Here is a 23,143-nt window from a genome sequence, read left to right on the forward strand (position 1 = left end):
AGTGCACTGTGCTGCTACAACACTGTCCGCTTCCTCTAGATTCTGAAGTAAACGGAGCGAGTGGTTTCTTTTGAAGGGGGAGAGGCAGTAGTTCTGTGACCTCATGTATCTCAACTCCTCTGTCATCTTGGAAGCCCTCTTTTAGCTAGCTGCCCCCAAAACTTCCTGGTGGAACATTTAGGGGACCGCATACGTCACGTCAGTTGTGGAGAGTTGTGAGTTGGTGGCACTGAGCATCCTACCACATGTGGGTGGAACTAGTAAGTCCTTTAGATGCAAGACTGCCGGAGGAGGAGGAGGGATGGAAGGTTAAAATGTGTCTGTATAGTGTTGTTAGCTTATGTTTACATTTCTATATTGTACAATTAAAATTAGACAATTTTTGATGAAGTCTTAGGAAGAACTTATATTCCTAACACTGACAACAATTTCTAATGGTCATTGGGCAAAATTTGTTCATTCACAGATTTAAAAAATCATCCATCCATTCATCATCCATCTGTTCATCATCCATCCATTCATCATCCATCCATCCATCTAGTCCCTCACTCACTCACTCATCCATCCCTTTATCTATCTATCCAGCCATCTAATGGGTGGTGGCATTTAAATTGCATTGTAAGTTGGGGTAGAAAGGCTTTACTTCACTTTTCCAGGGATACAGAGCAAAATACTAAAAGGCGTATGTTTAGCAAATAGAGACTAGTCTGAAATGTTTGCAAAATTCCAAAGGAAGTAATATTTACTGGTTCTAATTGAAATCAGTGTCCATATGCAGTCAGTATTTTGAGAGTTCACATAGGAAAAATTGTATCCATTGAAAATACATTATTTCAAATATTTTTACCTGTTTTAGCAGGTGAAAGATGAAGAGAGAAAATAGTACTTTCTTACAGAATTTTGCAGGCTATAATGTTTTTCAAGTTTTATGAGCATATGAATTTGGGGGGCATCTAGCTTAAAAGTGCAGAACTTGAGGGGCTTAATCAATTGAGATTGATTAAGTCAAAATTTGTTTAACCTTCCCTCAGAGTGTGCCCAAGCAACTTTGAGCAGCACTAATAGAGTGTGCTGGAATAGAAATTGAAATGTGTAGTCTGACTCTGCTATCTGTTCAAAATGACATTTTGGGTCATAGAAGATTCCTTATAAATGTTGTTGAATATATTGAAACATGATGACTTGCTTATGGATGCTAGGAATGAGTAGGTTGCATTGTATCATTTTCAAAATAGAGAATTAAGGAATATGCCTGAGGTAATACAATGAGTCAGTGGCAGAACTGAGACTATAAACTGAGACTTTTGATTACTTGGCCTGATTTATTTTTCCCATAAGATCCCTTCCAGGGACTTCCTGTTTTTATATTCTGGTCTCCATGGGTGTCTAAGCATTTGATTTTCCTGCTAATGCTGTGTCCTGCTTCATGGTGATGCTTTATTGTTGTACCGTGTTTCTTTAAGAAAACCCAAGGAAAAGTGCATGTGAGGTTTCTCTTTGCATCTGCCATGGAAGGTGTGAATTACCTGTAGCTAGTTAATAATTTTACACTCTGAAGAATACTGCTACTTACAGGATTTACTAACATTTCCTATGAAAGCATTGGAAGAAAGATTTTCACTTCCAATAGTGTCAGATGTGACCCATGGGCCAACAGCTGGTCCGGATGTAGACCTTGGGTGGTCATCATCTAACATGAAGAAAGGAGGAAGTAAAAAGTCACTTTTATAAAAAACAAAAGTAAAAGTGGGCTTCTGATTTTAAGCCCATAAAAACAAGCAAATGTGGGCCAGTTCTGAGCAGGGTCTGCTTCTCTGTCATCCAGTTGTGTTCTTCTGTGATTTTTATGTCTCAGGTAAAAATTTACAGCTTCAAAATTGGAAATGGAATGAATACAGAAATCAGGAGCAGAGAATAAAACATTCTGACGCTGAAATGTAGATTTACAGAGTGGCCTAATCTATTGACCAATTGATCAATCTATTGTAAACCATTTTTTATGTGATTTCAGTGCAATATTATTCATGGCCTATTGTTTGAGAAGGAATTCTTGTGAAATCTGCCTGGTGTCCATATAACTGCAGACAGGAAGACATTCTCTTGTCTTCCCAATCTCTTTCTAAAACACAAAGCTGATATATTATCCTTCTGTTTGAAAAGCTTAAGTGCTTCCCTTTTATCTGAAGAAATTTAGCAAATGGCCAAGGTCCCTCATGTTGTAGCCTCATCTACCTGTTCAGCTTCCTTTCCCATTTATACTTCCCCAAATATATTCAAAAGCAATTCTTGTTATATTTCAAGTAGCTTTATTTCAAATATGGTGTGATTTGATAGTCAGTGTTTACACTGCCCTCTTGGCCCTCTGCCCTCTTGGGCTTCTCTCTCTGGGACAACTTGATGTCTTCCATGGTCCAGGTCAAATGAGCTACTTCTCAGAGAGCAATGGAAGTTAGTGATTAAGAACACAGACTCTGGTATCTGTCCCTCCAGATTTAGTCTGCTTTTTCACCTGTGAAGTGGACATAATTGCAACCCCTGATTATATGGCTGTTTGATTTACTAGAGTTGGTGCATTTTGTACCTGGCACATGCTAAATATCATAGACAGTAGCTGCAGCTATCTTCTATACCTACCAGGAAAAAAGTCAGTTCTTCCATTATAGTTTCTTTCTTTTTTCTCATATTAGTTTTTACTCTGATTTGTTACTAGATTTAATTGAAGATCCATCTGTCTCCTTTGCTGGACTCTGAACTTCCCCAAAGTAGAATTTCTTTCTTATTATTTACTGTGGTATTTCCAAAGCTTGGCACAACACACCCTTTCACCATTAATTTTTAAAATTGCCTTATTTAGGCTTATAATTGACAAAATGAACTATGCATATTTAAAATGTACAACTTGATAAATTTTGACATATGCACATACCCATGAAATCATCATCACAATCCAAAAGTGAGTCTCTCCTTCCTCTTCAAAGTGCCTCTCTAGCTGTGGTGATCCTTTCTCCCACCCTCTTCTACTCTTTTCTTTAAGCACTATGAAGCCCTGTTAATTTTCTAGAACTTTTTATAAGTGACATCATATAGTATGTACTTTTGTGTGGCTTCTTTCACTTGGTAAAATTCTTAACATGTGTATGTCAAGAATTCACTCATTTCTGTAGCTGAGTTGTAGTTCATTATTTTATTTACCCAATTACATATGAGTTGCTTAGTAATTGTTTATAAGTTTGAATCAGTTGTAGGGGAACTTTAACTAAAGGGAAATTGATATATTCCCATATTTGTTTTTTGTGAATCTCCTAATTCAGAGAAACAAGGTCAGCAGAAGCAGTTAAATTAAATGCTGGTTCTTTATTGGCATTTAGGGTGTACATTCCGATATGCCATCTAGATTTCCCCTCAACCCTGCAGTGGCTGGAAGGAAGGAAGGAATCTTGCCATCTGCTGAGTCCCTTACCCAAAGTCACACTGCCCTCAGGGGGCATCCAAAGGAGGGTTAAATGTCCTGTCCCCTTTGCTCAAGGACCAAGTGTGGTTCCCAGGAGTAGGTTCTTTGAATAATCCCATACCCAAGGCTCTACGTCAACCTGTTTCCCAGGGAATGTGCCTGGGATAACATTCGAAATAGACTGTCAAATGGACCAGAAATGAGCGAATGAATGAACTCTCCATTTGTGATATAAGCTCTGTTCTTTTTGCTCTAAAAGGATGAAGTCTAAAAGGATGTATTTGATAATTTCCCCAAAGCATTAAAGAAGCTCTAAGTTGCCCTTGGGCAATGATGAGTGCATCTTTTTCCCACAGAGGTGGTAGTCAGCTGACCCACACCTTGACAAACGTCACGGTAGCCCACTGGACTTAGAGGTTAGAAGTGGGGAAAGGCTGCAAGGCGGGCTGGTGAATGACTTTCACATGTGGTTTGCACCATCCTCCCCACTCTCTCCACCTCCACTCTAGCCCAAGGCCCTCATCTTCCGCTGAGGTGGGCAGCCCGTGATGGCCTCTTAGTCATGGTAAGGAAACAATGAGACTGAAGCATGGTGGTCAGGGAGTGACCTCCAACTTATTTTCTAACAGGAAAGTGTCTGCTGACCACCTTTTATTGGGAGGCTTCACTACCGATGCTCATTTGCCATTTGGATCCTCATTTCATGAAGTCCTCCCATGGTCTCAGTGTTGATCAGAGGTCAATTTTGACAGGATGGCTTTGTTGGGGCAGATTTCAGAGAACTAAACAAACATGCTCTCTATTTCCCATCATCATCTTGGTCAATGTAGGCTGGGAAAGAAAAAATACCTGAGAAAGGGGAGATTTTTTAAGGAAGTAGAAAATGAACTGTTAATGAGGGTCAGAAAAAATAGGGGGTTCCCCCCCCCACGGAAGCCACTGGGGTTTTTGTTATAGTTATGGGAGAGCCTTGAGGACTCTTTGTGGCCAGTCACAGTGCCTGTGAAGAACAGTGGCTTTTCCCAAGGCAGGTAAGGTCACTGAGGTGTGATTCTTTTGAGTTTTGCTGTTAATTTCAACAGAGTGCTATTTCTAAGCTGGAGCAGAAGCCTTTGGAAGTAGACGTTTATGAAGAAAAAGGCTTACTGGGCCAGCAGTGCTTAGCAGAATGGATGTGGGGGTTGCTGACAGAGCTGGACTTGTCACCGGGAACCATTGCTAGCAACCATGTGACCTGAGCAGATGGTGCTGCTTGGCGCCAGTTTCCTGTTCTGTTATCTGGGAGACAACCCATCAGGAGGCTGGGAGATGTGAGTTCAATACAGTAGCCACAGGGCTTGGCTGGACACCACATACCCTGCAGCCCCCCGGTGTCTGGGGCCACCCCTCAGAAGCACGTTGGGTTCGATGTGCCTGCAAAAGGAAAGCACCAACTAAGTTTTGTTCTTAAGGCTTTTGTCTAGAATTTAATCTAACCAAGTGGGTCATTCTGGGAGCAGAACCCAAGCAAAGCCAGTTTCAGAAGGAATTTGTGGTTTGGGGGGAATATGTATCACAGAACTGCAGGCCCCAGCTTCGGGCCCCAGCTCATAATCTCTCTCAGGACTAGTGACTTCGCTCCATGCTTTCTTCTGCAGATGAGTGGGTTGCATGTGTTGGTACATTTCCCACCCATCTGGGGTCTTCCAAAGCTGGTCGGAGGAACAAGATAACATCAGATAGGTTAGCAGGATCAAAGGTCAAAGTCTGACATAGGTCTAGAGAGTTTATGTGGATTTAGATCATAGAGAATATTGGTGTAGACCACTGATATTGTGTTTCAGTGGCCTGGGCTATCAAGGGTCGGGGGGTGTACATTTCACACGACAGGCAAGAAGGGGTTTCTCTGAGGGGAAAGATGCTTCTGACAGAGGTTATGTTCACTGATGACTCTAGGACCAGATGGGACTCCTCCCTCCCCCCTCTAAATACATTTGCCTGAGTTATGAAAGGGGAGCAGTGACTGCTCCTCCTAGTAGGAAAAAGCGCAGAAGCTAGGACAGGACAATCTCATCTTCAATCAGGGGCATGGGCTCAGGTAAGGACCGAAGTTCCTCTTTAACCACAAGGGATTTCATTGCTCTTAGCTCAACTTACTCTGCCTGTTAGAAGAGGGTGTGTCCGGGAGGCCAGTTCTGAAAAGCTTCGGGTGGCCTGATTTGGGTACTTTTAGATGTTCAGCAGAGGCTTTCAAATTGTATTCCAAAGAACCCAAGTACCCTCTGAGATGCCTTGGAATTCTACATCTTAAAATTCCTTAAAATTTCTCTTAAATTACTAGTCCAAGCTCTGGAGTCAGGCTAATATGGTTGACTTATCTGCTTAGCACTGGACAGCTCTGGGTGACTTTGGACAAGGTATTGTAAATAACTTGCGTGTCCTTATTATAAATTGGGGTACTATGATTATGGTATTTACTGAGTTGATGAGAAGAAGAAATAAACTTACATATGAAGTACCTAGAAAACTTGCATATGTAAAGTGCCTGATATAATAAGCATTCAGTCAGGGCTGGTCTGTCATTGGGCACCACCAATCTACACATGTGTTAAGCCAGGAAAACTGGTCTCTGAGTGAATCTCTGACTTAATAATAAAATCTAAGTGCTTCCCATGGTCTGCAACAGAGGTAGACAGACTTTTCCCACGAAGGGTCAGCTAGTTAACGGCATTGTCGATTACTTTTCCTCTTACTCAACTCTGCTTCTAGATCCTGGAAACAGCCAAAGGTGATCTACATGAGTGTCACTATATATCAACCAAACTTTATTTGTAGATGTTAGAATTTGGATTTCATGTAATTATCATGTCATGGAATAATAGTCTTCCTTTGATGTTTTTCAACCATTGACAATTATTAAGTTGTTCTTAGATTGTAGGCTGCACAAACACAGCTTGTAGGTCACTGCTCAGGGATGAGTTCACTGACCCCTGGTTCTTGGGACACTAGGTTTTTGAGTCCAGCTGACTCTCCAGCTTCTTCTTCCTACTTCTGTCATGATTACTTTTCTGTGCTAGCCTAGTTAATTCCTTTACACGTAGGGGTTTCTACACTCATTCCACCTTGTTGGATCCGTCCTCATTTGACCTTCAACATGACCATCTGCTGCTCAGTTTACCTGTTGGTTTCATTACCATCTCCTCAGGGACCACAGATCTGACTTCTGTCTAAAGTGACACCTCTTGATTTGTATCCCTTACAAAGTTACTCTTTGCCATTTACCAGTCTATTTCCAAAAGAACACAGACTACCATCTGTAATTATTTCGGTACTCATTGTCTCTCTACTCCAGAAAAGCAGAGACCTTGCTTTCTTCAGCCTGCCACCCTGTTGGGGATTTAGTGTTTGGTAAAATTATAGAAAAATGAATCCACAACCTCAATATTTTAGTTTCTTTCACTCAGTTGAGTTAATACCAGATCCCCTTACCTTATGAAATTGTTACAAGGATCAAATGAAAATGTATTTTTAAAACTGTAGTTGTAGATGGGCCTCCCTAGGGGTTCAGGGGTTAAATCTCAGGGCTATCAAGCTACAGCCAGCCACTGAAGCCTGAGTTCCATCCTTGCCAGAGATCTGCCCACATGGTGCAGCAGACCTCTCCTGTCTCACCTGCTGTTCCTCTCAGCATTGTATTTCAGTAGATCCTTCTGTTCTGCTCCCCACTCTGTTTCTGGTGAATCCTCTTTTTTTTTTTTTATATATGTACCACATCTTTTTATTCCAGTCATCTACTTTTGGGCATTTGGGCTGCTTCCATGTTTTTCCAATTATAAATAAAGCAGCAATAAACATAGGGTTGTGTCTTTTTGGGTAGATACCTAGGAGTGGGATTGCTGGGTTGTAGGGAACCTCCATGTTTAGCAGTTTGAGGAACCTCCAAACAGTTTTCCATAGTGGTTGTACTAGTTTGCATTCTGGTGAATCCTCTTATCCCCGACTGCTCCCGTCCAACCACTGTCCTGTAACCCAGTTCTTGTATGTATAAGTGAATAGAAAAAATCTTTAAAAAAGAAAACTTTAGTTATACAAAAGAAAGATGGTTAAAGATTAAGGAAATCGCTTAGATAAACCACACATTTCAACCAAATTAACCACTTTTACCATTCTCCTTTTCTGCAAAAACTAATGTTTAGAAAGAATAGTATAGTGCCAGTAGGAGTGAGGGCCTTTTTAATCCTTGCCCCTGTAGTCCCTTATAACGAGAATGGCTAGATGTGTGATTTTTTTTTATTTTAAGACTTTATTTATGCTTATAGAACTGGGGTACAGGCCAGGGATGCAGGGCCAGTGAGAGGGTTCCCCAGAGACAGAGTGGGGAGCAGAACAGGCTGATTAATGAAGTACACTGCTGAGGGGAGCAGTGGGAGGGTCAGAAGAGGTCTGCTGCGCCATGTGGGTCAGCTCCCTCCCCGGGGATCGAACTCATGCTGCAGTGGCTTTGGCGAGCTTCATAATGCAGTGCTTTAACCTGTTGTGCCACCAGGGAGAGCCCAGATGTGTGATTTTTATGGTGGACTTGCCAAAAGCAATTATTTCTTTATTGGCATGCAGTATCTTATTAACATGTAGTGTTAAGGTATTTTATATTCACTCTTCTACTTGGTACTCACACCCATAGTGTAAAGAATCACTGCCCATTTCACAGGTGAACTGAGTGTAAGAATCTAACAAGTAGCTGAGTCAGGCTCATAACTTCACTCTAACTCTGGCACTAGGGCTTCTCCAGGCCACCAGGCATTTTGAATTGCCCCCAATGCCATGACAATCCGGAAGCAGAATAAACTTTGACATCTTTTCATGGCCAGGAGCCAGCCATCTGGATTTTATATGGTTATTTATGGCCAAATGAAGCATTCTGTTTCTTCAGAAGGAAGATGGCTTTTTGGTTCTCTGTTTTCAAAAAGTTGTTTTGCTGATTTAAGCCTTGACAAATGCTAAGCACACAGATTCATTTTTTCTGCACAGGCAACCTTTACACACTCACAAAAGGGCAAAATGACTTTGGGAATCGGTCAAGCTGAGAACCAGTCAGAAGCCTAAACACAGCTTGGCCTCCTGTCAGACTTGAGTGTGAACTGTTGTTTCCTCAGGAAGTTAACCTGGCCAGGGTGGGAGCTGAGGTGTCAACACAAATCTGTAGGTCCTGGCATATGGGTGCATTTGTGGCTTCTTTTAAAACCTGCTACCTTAACATGTCCTTATTTTACAAATGGGGTCTATGACTTTTCATAGTGTGGGCACTAATTTGAGCTGGATTCACCCTTTCTTGTACCCTAACTCTAACCTGTGATGCCTCTCCTTGAGGGGACTGGTGGTGAGGGATGGGGCTGGCATGCAGGGAGTGGAATTGCAGCTTGTTTTCTACCCAGTAGCTTTGTACCTCTGAAGTCTGGGAACTCAGTGATGCTGCCCAGAAGGGACTAGAGATACCACTGTGCTCCCAGAATGACCCCCCCACCCTCACCCCATTCCCATCAGCAGCAAGCGCCCCCTGGCCCTCAGAGACCAAAATTACACCTTAATGGAATTTTAATGGAAATAATAATGTAACATCTGAAAACATGATAGGAAGAGCAATCACTCAGAATTTAATGTGAGACCATCTCCAGAGAGGAACACAGTTTCACTTTATTAAATCATCTATGAACCATTTAAATGGGATGGAATGAACTAATCACACTGGCACCAACGCTGTACCTGAAGAGGTCGGCCAGAAAAGCACAGAGGCCACAGTAGTTTACAAGGAATTTGGCAATACAGTTAGGTGTGGTTTAATAATTACAGACCCTTTTCTTCAAATAAATACACCCAAGTCACATAGGAAAAAAAATGATGATACATCAGCCTTATAAATAAGAAACCAAAGCACCGTCCCGAACAACAGGTTTAGAATAAGCAAAGCTAAAACACTTCGGATTGCGTTCCTATCTTGAGTCTCAACTAAAGAAAGAAGCAGTATAGGTTTCCCACCATACATATTTCCCTGTACGGAGTCCAGGAATAGTTGAACAGCTGCAAAATTCTGATTCTTGTGGCATAGCAACTGAGGTATTGTGCAAAATGTTCATGAGAACTGAATGCCTATTAAATTAGACTAATCCGCATTTCAAACCTACATACCCTGAACATAATTTTCTGTGTATTTAAAAATCAAGATATTTCCCCGGCAACTTTTCCCCCTTCTCTTGAATTTTCATTATAACTAGCCACTTTCTTGGGAAAATTCAATATGTTGAAGTATTCAAGAGAAGCAAATCCAATTTGAATCTTATGTTTAAACATGAAAAGCATCTGCTAGTACCTAACAAATATCTCCCATCATCTCTGTAAAGGGAACGTTAACCTAGATAAATGTTAAATGGCTCCTCTGTCCACCCTCCTCCACCCGCCGCATCCCTCCAGGCCAGGCGGGACGGAGGCCTCTGCGTGCTCACATGTGTGCTGGCCTACAATTTAAATGCAAATAACCCTGCGCCTCATTATCTGAGAAGTTTGTGCAGACACAGTACAGTTGTGAAATTAGAGGAGGCTCATCTGTATTCCAGCACACGCGTCACTTAGAGTAAATTCCAAAGAGCAATTCATCACCGCTTTCAATTTAAACACTGAGTGAGTGGCAGAGTGCCGAAGGTTCAGGAAGAGCGCCTCCCCTTTTTGCTGCCAATGTAACTGGACCAAACTTTTCTTACTGTGGTTCCATTAGTTCCCAATGACACTCGGTAATTGCAATAAGAGACTTTGTTTAACACCAACACAGCTGGCTGAATGGAAAAGATACATTTATGCACAATTGAATGACAATCTATACATATTCCAGATACCACTGACAAGAAGATGATTGCATCAGTCTAAAATGCAAGAAGGTTATTAACAATGATGCACCAAACCCACATCACTCCAGAAGATATTTTTTATTTTTTATTTTTTGCAAAATCAGCTTTCAAATATAAGGTTACTTTAAAAGAATTCTTTGGTTAAAGTATAATTAAAATAAAAAGTAGAAACTCCTCCCAGCCTTTCACTAAAGGGTGAAAAAGACCATCCCCCCTTTTCGGCCATCAGATGGCCATTTGATCAGCCATTCAGATTCTCTGAATCTAAATGTAATGGAAAACACTGTATTCTGAACTCCATACTGGGGTGAAGCACTAAGCTCCTAGTTACCAGTGCAGTGATGGAGAAGAGAGCCTGGGAAAATGAAACCCCCAGCTTGTGCATTAAAATGTGCCAATTATTCTCATCCCCAGAGGAATAGATGTAGCGTTTTAAAATCACCCAAAGGAAAGTCCTATCTATGAATACTGGCGCATTAATGGATTGATATGGCACCCTTGTGCAAACAGCAAGCTGTTTCAGACCTTCAATTTTAGATGAAATCCTTTAGCTAAGTTTATCTCACTTAGTTTATTGCAGGTAACCTCCCGTGTTAAAAAAAGAAAACCGAAAACCTCAAAAATGAAAAACTCCAGTCTATCAGAAACCATTTAGTTCTTCTTATCTGGCATTTTCTTCTTCTTTCCTTCTCCAGCACATTTGTTCTTAATAAGCATCCATCACAGATCAAAAAGAACAAGCCTCAACTTCAAGTTGTAATATAACCTGGAATTTATGGGTGGATGTGAAATCATGTAGTACAGTTGTGTATTGCTTTTATTACGCATCGATTCAACATGATTTCCAAAGACTTTCTCAATTGGCATCCTACTTTAGTTTTTCAATTAGGTGTGGAAAAGAGAATTTAATGTGAATTCAGGTGATTTAGGTAACTTTGATAAACAATCTGGACAATTAAAACAGGATGGATTATTTTACTTTTTTTTTTAACCTACATTACTCAGAATTTCCTCTCTCTGCCTGTATTTGCTCACATAGACCATCATCTAAGGTTCGGTCCATATCAGGCTAAGGACAGTGGATTGTAGCTCAGCTGAAATGACTGCTCAGGTTGTCACAGGACTAAGACAACTCAGAGGGAGAGCATAACTTCTCTGAACTTTTGATCTGTACAAGCACAGACTTGAGAGAATACAGGGCCGCAGTTTCCAAGGACATCTGATGTGAATAGGGTAAGCATTGCTCTAAGCACTGGAAGTCCTTGAAAACTTGTGCAGATTCTAATAGCTATTACAGATTTGATTAAATAGTGGAGTCACTTCATTGCAGATAAGATAATTTACTTTTTTCTTGAAACCTTTTATTGGAAGTTGCTTCCTCCATTTTAAGGTTAAAACTTTTATGTTAATCAATGATGTCAAGACAGGGTTATTTTTATATCCAGAAGCTGGGTCACTGCAGTGCTAGAAAAATAAATCAAGGTTTGTTTCCTAAAATGTAAAATTTATGACATGTTTCTCTAAGTGACTTAAAAACTCCAACTATTATCCTCTTGCTGATTTACATACACAGTCAGCAACCTTTGACTTCCTCTTTTCAGGGATCATGAAATTCTAGTTGCAAATAAGAGCACAGATCTATTTTTAGGTACTGTATATTTTATGCATCTGGGCTTTGAAGCTTTCTCGATGCTACAATGGATATTGATTTGCTGAACACTAACATTCTGTTAGATGGGTGGGATTTCAATGTGCACACAGATTCTACACGGTGAACTACATACCCTGCCTGATCACAGCACAATCCGCAGTCAGCACTTCCCACAATTAAACAGACATCGATAACTGATGTTTTGGCTTGATTGTCATTTATTTTTCTTTTAAATTAACTCCCTCTAACTTCGGAAGCACGTTTGAGGAGAAACCATAGGCTGTGGCTCTCTCCAATTTTCCTTAAAGTTTAAATTATTATAGAAAAACAAACAAGAACGACAGCACAAGCAGCCGTGCAGTCGTGACTGTCATTTAAATTAGTTCCCTGACTTCGTCATATGTCCCTGGTATCGGCTATGTGTCTGCGGACGTTCTGTTCCAGTTGACCTGTCTCCGGGGTATGCCCCGGCCTGACCCTCGGTGCGGTTTGTAAAGGTGCCTGTGTTGCAGAGAATGAGCTTCTGGCGGCTGCATGTACATCCTTGCAAAGTGTCAGCCTCCGAAACGCGTGCCAACCTAGAGGGGGCCAATCCCAGCAGATCCTAGTGACTTCCAGGTGCTAAGTCTCTTTAGGTTTGGCAAGTTCTTTGCTCCTAGAATTGAATGCTTCACACAGTTCTCCTCCTCCCGAGTATCCGAAAGTGCTTTGTCTTCCCATTTCACAGATTGCAGCAGAGGGGAAGGGCTATAGCCAGTTGCTCTAGAAAAGAGGCAGTACCGGGTAAATCTCAGGGTCCAGGAGTCAGTGTTGGAGACAGGAGCATGGTGCGGGGGTCGTTAGGAGGGCAGGATGTGATGTCATCACCTAAGAATGACTCTGTGGGGCAGTTTTTGTTTTTGTTTTTTTTTTGAGCTTTGAAAGAATTTCTCAGCTTGGCTTTGCTTAACTGGAATGTGGCATTAAAAAGAAACTTCTATCACCAACTGGCAGCTCAGGCCCCCTGCTGAATTCTGGGTGCACTCTGGGAAGGCAGCCCCCTTGGGAGGCACAGGCTCTAAGCCTGGGACAAGACAGAGGGAAGCAGGCGTCTGCTGTGGCGAGGGCCCTGATTTAGGAAGACGATTCTGGAAAGCCTCATTAGCTGGGCAAGAGTCCAGAGAGAATGAATTTTATCCCTGAATCAAGTCTTTCCCTCATTCACTCCGTCTCATCATAAGAACTTGAAAGCAGATAAGAAATATGCTAAATGATTCTGAGCATTCTGCTTAGAAGGTGGCACAGATATTCCCGCTGTCACGAAACACACAGATAGACACTCCTCCCCAAGGCTTCCCGGAGCCCTTTCTGGTCATCCACACTGTGCTCTATTCTTGGAGCAAGGTTTCTCTCCAGTTGAAGCCCCCGGTGGGTCCATGGGTAAGAGGAAGGATGGGTGGGTCTGTTAGCTGCCATATTCCAGTTTCTCCTAGTTCTTCACAGGAACAAAATCCCAGGTATGGGATCTGCCGTAGTAAAGGAAGCAAACACAGAAAACAGAGGCTTAGTGCTTTGACTTTTACCCAGATACAGATATATTCAGGTGACCCTAGAGGATAAGAATATTCTTAGGAGTGTCCAGGAACTTTGCAGATAGGCAGCTTCCCCCCAGGATCAATTAAAAAAATGGATAGAGCTGACAAATTTAGAGGGAAGGATATTAAGCTGCAAGAGACTACATCAGCAGGATTTACTAAGTGGCCAACTCCTCTAATGCAATTAAATAATTATTTATAGATTCCTAGTCGTGTGGGGAAAAAAGAGGACAATGATATATAAAGTCAAGGTGCTGGGAAGTAAATTCCCACTTTTAAGTCAAGTTAAAAGTGCAGCTCAGTGTTTCTGAAAGTATCCACATACAATGGGAAAGATTAATTTTTAAAAGAGTTTCACTCTGATTTTCTCTTTATTTTTGCTCAAGCTGTGGCCTTCCTCAACTTCGGTTGTCATGCATGACATTTTGTGTGTGTGTGCGCATACGTGTGTCCAGGGCTGCATTTATAAATAAGACAAAACATCTGTGCCTTCAAACAGCTGACAGCCTAATAGGAAGGACAGATGCATAAAACAAACAACAACAACAAAAAGCTCTAGAGTTGGAAGCAGGCTCCCTGGGGGTCGATGGGGAAGCCTGGAACAGCCTGAAGGGAAGTGTGTGGGAAGGGCTGACTGCAAAATTTACAGGCCCTAGAAGGAGAATCCAGATGTGATCAACCTCATGGGTTTTCTGTCTCACGTCCTTGCTCTGGGGCTAGTCTTTCAGCCTGGTATTTTAAATCACTGCTTCCTGTGGCTCACCAGCCTTCAGGCCTCTCTTCTAGCTGTGCTCTCAGATGCTGTGATTTGATCCACTCACCTTTTCATCTGAGCCTCACTCCCTTGGGGACATTCGGTTTGCTTATTTTCTTAGCCACCTCCTAAATTTAACTCTGAGAAGCCAGAGCTGGCTCAAATACTCCTTTCCTAATGCTGCGCCTTACACAGGGTACCGTCTCGGTCAATGCATCTTGGTTGAGTGAATCCGAAGCTCCCCAGCTCAAGGTGAACACACGTGGTCACGCACACAGCCCCAGCCAGTCACTGGCTGCTCCCCAGCCCTGCGGCAGCACAGACCCCCAGTACAAGGGCGAGTTACCTTTCGGACCATCTGTACAAAATCCTTGGAGTTCTGAGGCGAGAGGCCCTGAAGTTGGCAGGTGCAGGCTTCAAGGGAAGATGCGTGGGCCACAAACAGGATGTTATTTCCTTGAGGGGAAAGCAATGGGGAGACAGTTTCTCTAAAGACATGTAAACACTGTGTATGCTAAGAAGCCCAGTGTTCCTGGAAGAAGCAAGCATTCTTAAGGAGATAATTTTGATGTGCTTTGTACTGAAAGGCTGCCTAATGCCATTTAAATGTTATATATAGCTATATAGATATATCTATATATAGATATATATATATATCATTTGTTCATTCTTGTACAATGTTTGATTTTTGCTCTCAGGTATAGTCCCCGTAAAGTTCCTACCACCAAGTCACTTGTGAACCATCACCATAGTCTCCTGTGCTCTTCCTGCCCCTGTTCTAATGGCTGAATGTCTCTGCTTATAGCTGACTCTTAGTTTTGTCCTCCCTCCCCCCCGATCCCTTGTATGGTTTTCTTATGTTACATCTATACGTGAAATCATTCAATATTTTTTCTTGTTCCTTCTGACTTCTTTTTTTTTCTTTTTAAAGATTTATTTATTTATTCATATGGAACTGGGGTACAGGCCAGAGATGCGGAGGGTGAGAGGATTCACCAGAGACAGAGCGGGGAGCAGAACAGGCAGATGGATGAAGTACACTGCTGAGGGGAGCAGCGGGCAGGTCAGGAGAGGTCTGCCTCGCCATGTGGTCACTTCCGGGGCAGGCGGGGATCGAACTCATGCGGAAGTAGCTTTAGCTTCTTAGTGCTGTGCTTTAACCCACTGCACCACCAGGGAGGGCCCCCTTCTGACTTATTTCACCGAGTATAATCCCTTCTAGTTCCATCCATGTTGCTGCAAATGGCATGAATTTTATCTTTCTTGATTGCTGATTAATATTCCATTGTGTGTATCCACATCTTGATCCAGTCATCTACTTTTGGGGCATATGAGTTGTTTCCATATCTTAGCTATTTTAAATTGTGCTGCAGTAAACACAGGGGTGCAGATGTCCTTTTGAATTAATGTTTTTGTGTCCTTTGGGTAGATTTCTAGGAGTGGAATTGCTGGGTCTTATGATAGATCCATTTTTAGTCATTTGAGAAACCTTCACATCTTTCCATAGTGGTTGGACCAGTTTGCATTCTAACCAGCAATGTAAAAAGGGTTCCTTTTTCCCACATTCTCGCCAGTATTTGTTGTTGCCAGTTTTTTAAATATGTGCCATTCTCAGTGGTATGAAGTGGTAGCTCATTGTGGTTTTGATTTGCATTTCCCTCATTATTAGTGATGTTGAACATCTTCCTGTGTACCTGTTGGCCATTTGTAATGCCATTTAAATGCTAAAGAAAGTTTAAAGGGGATATGAAAGGCAACATTTTTGAATGACACTGTGTATAGAAGTCGCCTCTTATCTGCAGTTTGCTTTCAGTTACCTAACATCAATTTCTGTCCAAAGTTATTATAACCAATAAGCTAAGAAAGAAGCATATTTACATAACTTGCAACATATTGTTAATCTCTTACTGTGCCTTGTATAAATTAAACATTTTTTTAAAGATATATTCATACAGAATTGGGGTACAGTCCAGAGGTACAGGGGCAGTGAGAGGATTCACCAGAGACAGAGTGGGGAGCAGGACAGGCAGATCAACGAAGTGCACTGCTGAGGGGAGCAGCAGGCGGGTCAGGAGAGGTTTGCTGTACTATGTGGGTCACCTCTGGGGCCGGGGATAAAACTCATGCTGAAGTGGTTTTAGCTTCTTAGTGCTGCATTTTATCCCACTGTGCCACCAGGGAGGGCCCTAAATTAAACTTTATCATATGTATATATTGGTATTTTCTCAGGTTTTGGGCATCCAATGAGGGCCATACCCCTGTGGGTAAGGGGGGACTACTGTATACATGTATTGTAATGTATGCCACATGGACACACTGTGTGTGTGTGCATACACACCTGCAATTAAGGACCCATGTACCATGTTCCCAGTCTCTTCCACTGCTTACATCCTGCCTAAATAAGGCACACTAGCCACAGCAGGACACGGGCACAGGACAGCCGTCAGAACATTCACAGTGCACCAGGCCTATTGTGTATTTTTTTGTAGCCTCGCCATAACCTAGATCAAAACCATCCTGAGGCGTCTCTGATGGCACAAAGGTTAAAGTCTCAGCCCTGCCAAGCTATCACCAGCCATTGCAGTTTGAGTTCGATCCCAGCCAAGGAGCTGACCCACATGGTGCAGCAGACCTCTCCTGTCCTACCCACTGCTCCCTTCAGCAGTGTATTTTAGTCAATCTGCCTGTTCTGCTTCCTACTCTGTCTCTGGTGAATCTTCTCTCTCTCTCTCTCTCTTTCTCTCCCTCTCCCTCTCCCTCTTCCTCTCTCTCACACACACACACACACACACCCGTACCTCTGTTCTACACCCCAGTTCTTATGTGCATAAATAAAATAAATCTTAAAAAACAAAAACCATGCTGGTCTACAAGACCCTGTCCTACTCGTGGCTTAGTTCTCATTGCTCCTCTGTAGAACTGTGAATGCTTCTGGCTGGCAGGACATCCTGTGACTCTCCCAGCAGGGAGCAAGGAGATATAATGATGGTTTAGCAGCTTTTGAGTGACACATCAAAGGAATCACCGGGACAGTGCTGAGCAGGGCTAGCCACTGGACCAGCCCCTGGCTAGATGTCATTCTAGACTTTGCTCTATGAAGATAAAGGAGGGGGAAGGCAACTGCATACTCTTTCGTAATCTGCCCTTTTCACTAAAAATTTGAGTCATTCCTACATGTCATTAAATATTTGAGCTGAGTTTATAGAATTCAAAAGCTAACAGACTTGAATCTTACACAACACTGCTCTTGGGTGGTGGTAGCAGGTGGTAGCAGGATCATATAACTTATAGGCAAAACAGTGCTCATGGTAAAGAACTGGAAATGGTCACAGGGAACCTCCTTCACAGAGTGCAACATGAATAGTTATAATAAGAATTCTAAGTTATTTAGTATAATAACTAAACCTGGAATATTTCCGTGGAATATCTACCCTCTTAGGTGCTCAGAGAACATTACGAATTTAACATGACAGCATCTAAGAGTCTGGAAATATTTTTCCTTATTGAACAAGTCTGCCAAAGCAAGCTGAAACATCTCGAATAGCCTATTAACCACGATCACATACTTAAATGTGGGGTCCAAAACAAAGCCACCTACCTTTACTTTTACATTCACTGATTATTTCTTTGGTGACTTGGAAGCTTCTACTGATGTAAGTGTCATAGGATTCCGAAACCACTAATTTGCTGACTGGAATATGAGGTCTGTAAAAGAAAAGTGAACAAAGGAAATGAACACATTTTGACCTGGAGACAAAGCAATTGATACTGTTCTCCACTTAATTTCAAGACCTTTCTACAGCCCCTGTAGTTCTGTTTGCTCATTTCCCTAACGGGGCTGGAGGCATTTCCACAATGGAGAAGGTACAGAGTACCTTCTGAGTGATACAGAGTATCCAACAGGGAAGGCTGTGTATGCCTGGTGTGAGGGACTGGTTGAGAAATGAAACACTCATGGCCCTCCCTGATGGTGCAATGGGTTAGGACGCCTGATGGTGCAATGGGTTAGGACGCAGCACTGCAAGCTAGCTGCAGCTGCTTCAGTGCGAGTTCAATCCCCGGCCCTGGAGGTGACCCACATGGTGTGGATGACCTCTCCTGTCTCGCCTCCTCATCTATCTGCCTGTTCTGCTCCCCACTCTGTCTCTGGTGAACCCTCTCATTGCCTGTGAACCTCTGCCTGTACCCCAGCTCTGTATACATAGATCTTTAAAAAAGAAAAATGAAACATTCAGTGCATGTCCCTCCTGCGAGAAAACTCAAAGCTTGATTTTCCTGACTTTCAGTCCTGGTCCCTGAGCTAATAGGAAGCAGAGCAGAGGTTAGATGGATCTCTCTATCTGTTTAGATCCCCGGGGAATAATGCCCCCCTCTCTCCAGTTGCCACTTTTACACATAAACCACACTAAACCACAAGGGTAGGTTTTATTTATTAAGAGTTTTTTTTTCCAGTTTTGGTCAAGATATAACTAACATACAACCTTGTATATGTTTAAGGTTTACTACATACTGATTGGATGCGCTTGGAATATTGCACGTGACTGTCACAGGTTTTATTACTAAGACTGTCCAGTCAGGCTGTACATTAAGCACCAGAATTTACTTTGCTTCAACGGAACACTTAGTGACCAGCCTCTCTCCGTCACCAGCACAACCCCTTCCCATTCTGTTTCTATGATTACAGCTGTTTTAGATTCAACCTATAAGTAATATCATGGACAGCTATCGCGTCATACCCTGTTTTCATTTTCTTTGGATACACAGACGTGGAATTGCTGGATGCTGGGTAGCTCTATTTTAATTATTTGAGGAAGCTCTATGCTGTTTGCATAGCGGTTGAAACACAACGTTCCAGCCAATGCTGTTAAGGACTTTTCTCCACATCCTTGCCAGCGCTTGTTATCAGTCTTTTGATGATAGCAGGTGTAAGCTGACATCTCATTGTGATGTTGATGTGCATTTATCCAATAATTAGTGATGGTAAGCATCTTTTCATGCACTTGTCATCTGTGTGCCTTCTTTGACAGTGTTCAGTTCCTCTGCACATTTGTGAATTGTTTTTTTTTTCATACTGTTGAATCATCTGTTTGGATTTTAACCCCTTCTCTTACATATGTATATTTGTAAATTCTCTTTCTGAAGGTCACCTTTGCATTTTGATGCTTTCTTTGTGCAGAAGCTTTTTAATTTGATGTACTCCCATTTAATTCATGCCTTTACTCATGTTTTTGGTGTCATGTCCAAAAAATTGTTGCCAAGGCCAGGTCAAAAATCTTTCCCCCTATTGACTTCTAGGAGTTTGATGCTTTCAGTTCTTATGTGTAAGGCTTCAATTCATTGTGAGTTAATTTTTTAAAAAGATTTATATATGCATATAAAACTGGGGTATAGGTCAGAAGTGCAGTGGGTAAGAGGATTCACCAGAGACAGAGTGGGGTGCAGAACAGGCAGATATACTGAAACACACTGCAGAGGGGAGGAGCAGGTGAGACAGGAGAGGTCTGCCATGCCATGTGGGTCAGTTAGCTCCCTGGCCTGGGATTGAACTCGTGCTGCAGTGGCTGCAGTAGATTCATAGTGCTGTGCTTTGACCAGTTGCACCACCAGGGAGGGCCCATTGGGAGTTAATTTTTGTGAGTGGTATAGACACAGATCCAAACTCATTCAAGTGGTTATCGAGGTTTTCAACACTATTTATTGCAGCCTATCTTTTCCTAGTATTTTGGGTTGTCAAATTTTAGCTTAAACCATATATTCAAGAGCTTATTTATGAATTCTCAGTTCTCATATTGCCTCCAGTCCTAGGTCACAGAGCTAGTAGGAAGCATGACAGAGATTAGATTGATTTACTTATCTATTTACAGCACCAGGGAATAATTCTTTAAATAGCCATAAGAATAAGTTTGTGTTTATTTTTATGCCAATTTCATACTGTTTTGAAGATTATAATTTTTTAATGTAGTTTGAAAGCAGGACAGATGATACCCTAGCTTTGTCCTTTTTCATGATTGCTTTGGCTATTAACATACAACCTTGTATATACAAGCATCTTTTATGGTTCCATACAATGAGATATCTATATATATTTTTAAGGATTTTATTTATTCATACAGAACTGTGGTACAGGCCAGAGGTGCAGGGGTGGTGAGAGGACTCATCAGAGACAGAGTGGGGAGAAGAACAGGCAGATCAACGAAGTACACTGTTGAGGGGAGCGGCAGGCGGGTCAGGAGAGGTCTGCCACGCCATGTGGTCACCTCCGGGGCAGGTGGGGATTGAACTCATGTGGAAGTCGCTTTAGCTTCTTAGTGCTGTGCTTTAACCTGCTGCGCCACCAGGGAGGGCCCAAGATATACTTTTAATGTGCTGTTGAATTCAGTTAGCACCAGGAATAATGGTTTACAGTTTTCTGTGTAGAGTCCTTATATAGCTTTGATATCAGAGTAATGCTGACTTCTAAATCAGTCACCCTTATTATAATTATGGTATCATTGACTCTTTGTGATCCTCTTTTCCTACAGAATGTTAAGGCTATGGTTATTGTTGGAGGCTGAGGGAATGTTCCTGGGCTTCCCCATTTATTTTACCTTATATTCTTAACAGATCTTGTCTCAACACTTGCAGGTATTAACTGCATATGGTTCTTGATGTGGTAGTTAGACAAACAAATTTGGTTGAATATATATTTCCTCTTTTCACTGTCTAGTAGAAGGCACATAAAGAAACTGAATTTTCAATACATCTTCCCTTTTCGCCTTGTGAATTTGGCAGATATTAAAACAATGGTAATGCTTTATTTTCAAAGATTTCCTTATAGCCTTCCCCTTATGCTTTTCCTCCTACTAATTTCTTAAAGGGGCACAAGAGGCCTACTATGTGGGGATGCTCTGTAGATACTTATTGAAAGAGCCTTAACTTGTGGTTCTCCTTGTTATAATACTGGATGTGAGGTCACTGAATAGTTGTTTCAATTGGAAAAAACAAAATACTTAGTGAAAATTTTCAGACTAGAGATTCCAGAAAATGTCAAGATGAATCTTAAGAAAACCTTTTCAATATGGGGCAAAGAGCTCCATAAAGTTGGGGATCAGATCAGATCTCGTTCCTAAGCACTCAGGCCTTTTCTCACTCAGATCAAGGATGCGTTTCAAAGCAGATGCTTGCATCCTTGGGTTCGAGAACTTACCTACTCAACACTAGTGCTCACCTTTTTAGCTCATTTTGAGCATAATCCAGACACTGGGCAGTAGAAGTCCAGGGAACAGAAAGGGAAAAAGAACCCAACTTCTGTACATTTGTGGGGTGAGCATGCTTGTGAATGATGCTCATGATACCATCACAGAAGGGGAGGGTCCCCGCGCTGGTCTAAGGAACAGGGGCTTATGTTGAGTGTTACCCTATCTTTATTGCAGTTGCTGCATGGGGTGGTGGTGAGCACACAGTCCGTGCACTGGGCCTCTGGCAGCCTCCGGATCAGCACATGCGCAGCTGCCACTGTAACTAGTAGGTCGCCCAATGTCAACCTCTGCACATAGAGCCCTTCTGGATTCTTGGCATATCACCTCCTAGTAACTCTTTTTGCAAACTCAGCTTATATGTGACTACCCCATGTAAGTCATCAGTAACTCTCAGAGCCTAGATTTGAGATCAGCATCTGTGACGTTGGGTCCTCCTGGACAAGTAGGTGACAGCTCCTACCCAAGGCTGCCTTCTGTGCCCTGGCAAGGTTGGTGTTCTCCCTTCCTCTCACTTTCCCCCTCTTTCTCTCCTTTTATTCCTTCCTGTCCTCATGTCCTCCCATCCTCTCCTCCTGCTCCTCTCACCAACTTCCTCTCCTCCTTTGCCCTCCTCTTTTCTCCTCTTCTCCCTTCATCTCCTCACCTCCCTTCCTATCATCTCTCCTCCTCCATCTTCTCTTCACCCTACTCGCCTTCCTTTCTTCTCCTCTCCTCTCCCTTCCCCTCTTTGTTCCACCTCTTTCCTTTTCCACTCCTTCTCGTTTCCTTCCTTCTTCTTCTCCTTTCCTGTCCTCTCACCCCCTTTTTCTCCTTCCCTACCTTCCACTCACCTCACTTTTTACTCCTCACTTTTCTCTCCTTTCTTACCCTCCTCTCTTCCCCTTCTCAGCTTCCTTCTATTGCTCCTTCTCATTTTCCTTCGCTTCCATCTCTCCATCTTCCTTCCCTTCCTTCTCTCTTCCCGTCCTCTCCTTTCTTTTCTCTTCTCTCTTCTCCTTTTATTCCTCACACTTCCTCTCCTCCCTTCCATTCCTCTCACCCCTTCATGTCCTCACCTCCCTCCTCTTATCCTCCTCTGACCTCCCTTCCTGTCTTTCATTCTCATTCTCTCCTCACTTTCTCTCCACCCTTCTTCTTTTTCTCTCCTTTATTCCTTTTCTCTGGCCTCCTGTTTTCCTCTCTTCATCTCTTCTGTCCTCCCTTCCACTCCTCTCACTCCTTATGTCCTACCTTCCTCTCCTCTTCTGTTCACCCCTTCTTCTCCCTCCCTTCACTCTGCTCTCCCCTTCCCCCCTTCTCCTCTACTCCACATTCCTTCTTTTCTCACCCCTTTCTCTGCACCTACCTCTCCTCTTTTATACTCCAGTCATCTTCCCTAACCTCTTCCTTTCCATTGTCTTTCCTCTCCTCTTTTCTCCACCCCTTTCTCCTCCCTTCCCTCTGTTTTGTTCCCCTCTCTTTTCCTATCACCTCACCCCCTCCCTCCACAGGGCTGATTGCTGTTGCTATTTTAGATGTTACTGATTCCCCAAAGGACAAACACAGTAAAGCAACCACTGCAGGGTGGGTAGAACAAAATATGAACTATATTTGTAGAGGA

At 42.5% G+C, this 23,143-nt stretch overlaps 1 protein-coding gene across 1 annotated transcript in view; it reads right to left on the reverse strand.

Annotated features, from left to right (window-relative positions):
- Positions 1–13,335: 13,335 nt before the first annotated feature.
- UBASH3B (ubiquitin associated and SH3 domain containing B) overlaps positions 13,336–23,143 on the reverse strand; it is a 123,721-nt gene continuing 113,913 nt past the window's right edge. The window contains exons 12-14 of the mRNA XM_012729713.1: positions 17,904–18,010; positions 14,652–14,761; positions 13,336–13,482 (exon numbers count right to left, since the gene is read on the reverse strand). Coding sequence (XP_012585167.1) covers positions 13,345–13,482; positions 14,652–14,761; positions 17,904–18,010 — 355 coding nt within the window. The 3' untranslated portion in view covers positions 13,336–13,344. The remainder of the gene's footprint in view (positions 13,483–14,651; positions 14,762–17,903; positions 18,011–23,143) is intronic.

Source organism: Condylura cristata, unplaced genomic scaffold (assembly GCF_000260355.1).
Source record: "Condylura cristata isolate star-nosed mole 26May11 unplaced genomic scaffold, ConCri1.0 scaffold00025, whole genome shotgun sequence".
Taxonomy (NCBI): Eukaryota; Metazoa; Chordata; class Mammalia; order Eulipotyphla; family Talpidae; genus Condylura; species Condylura cristata.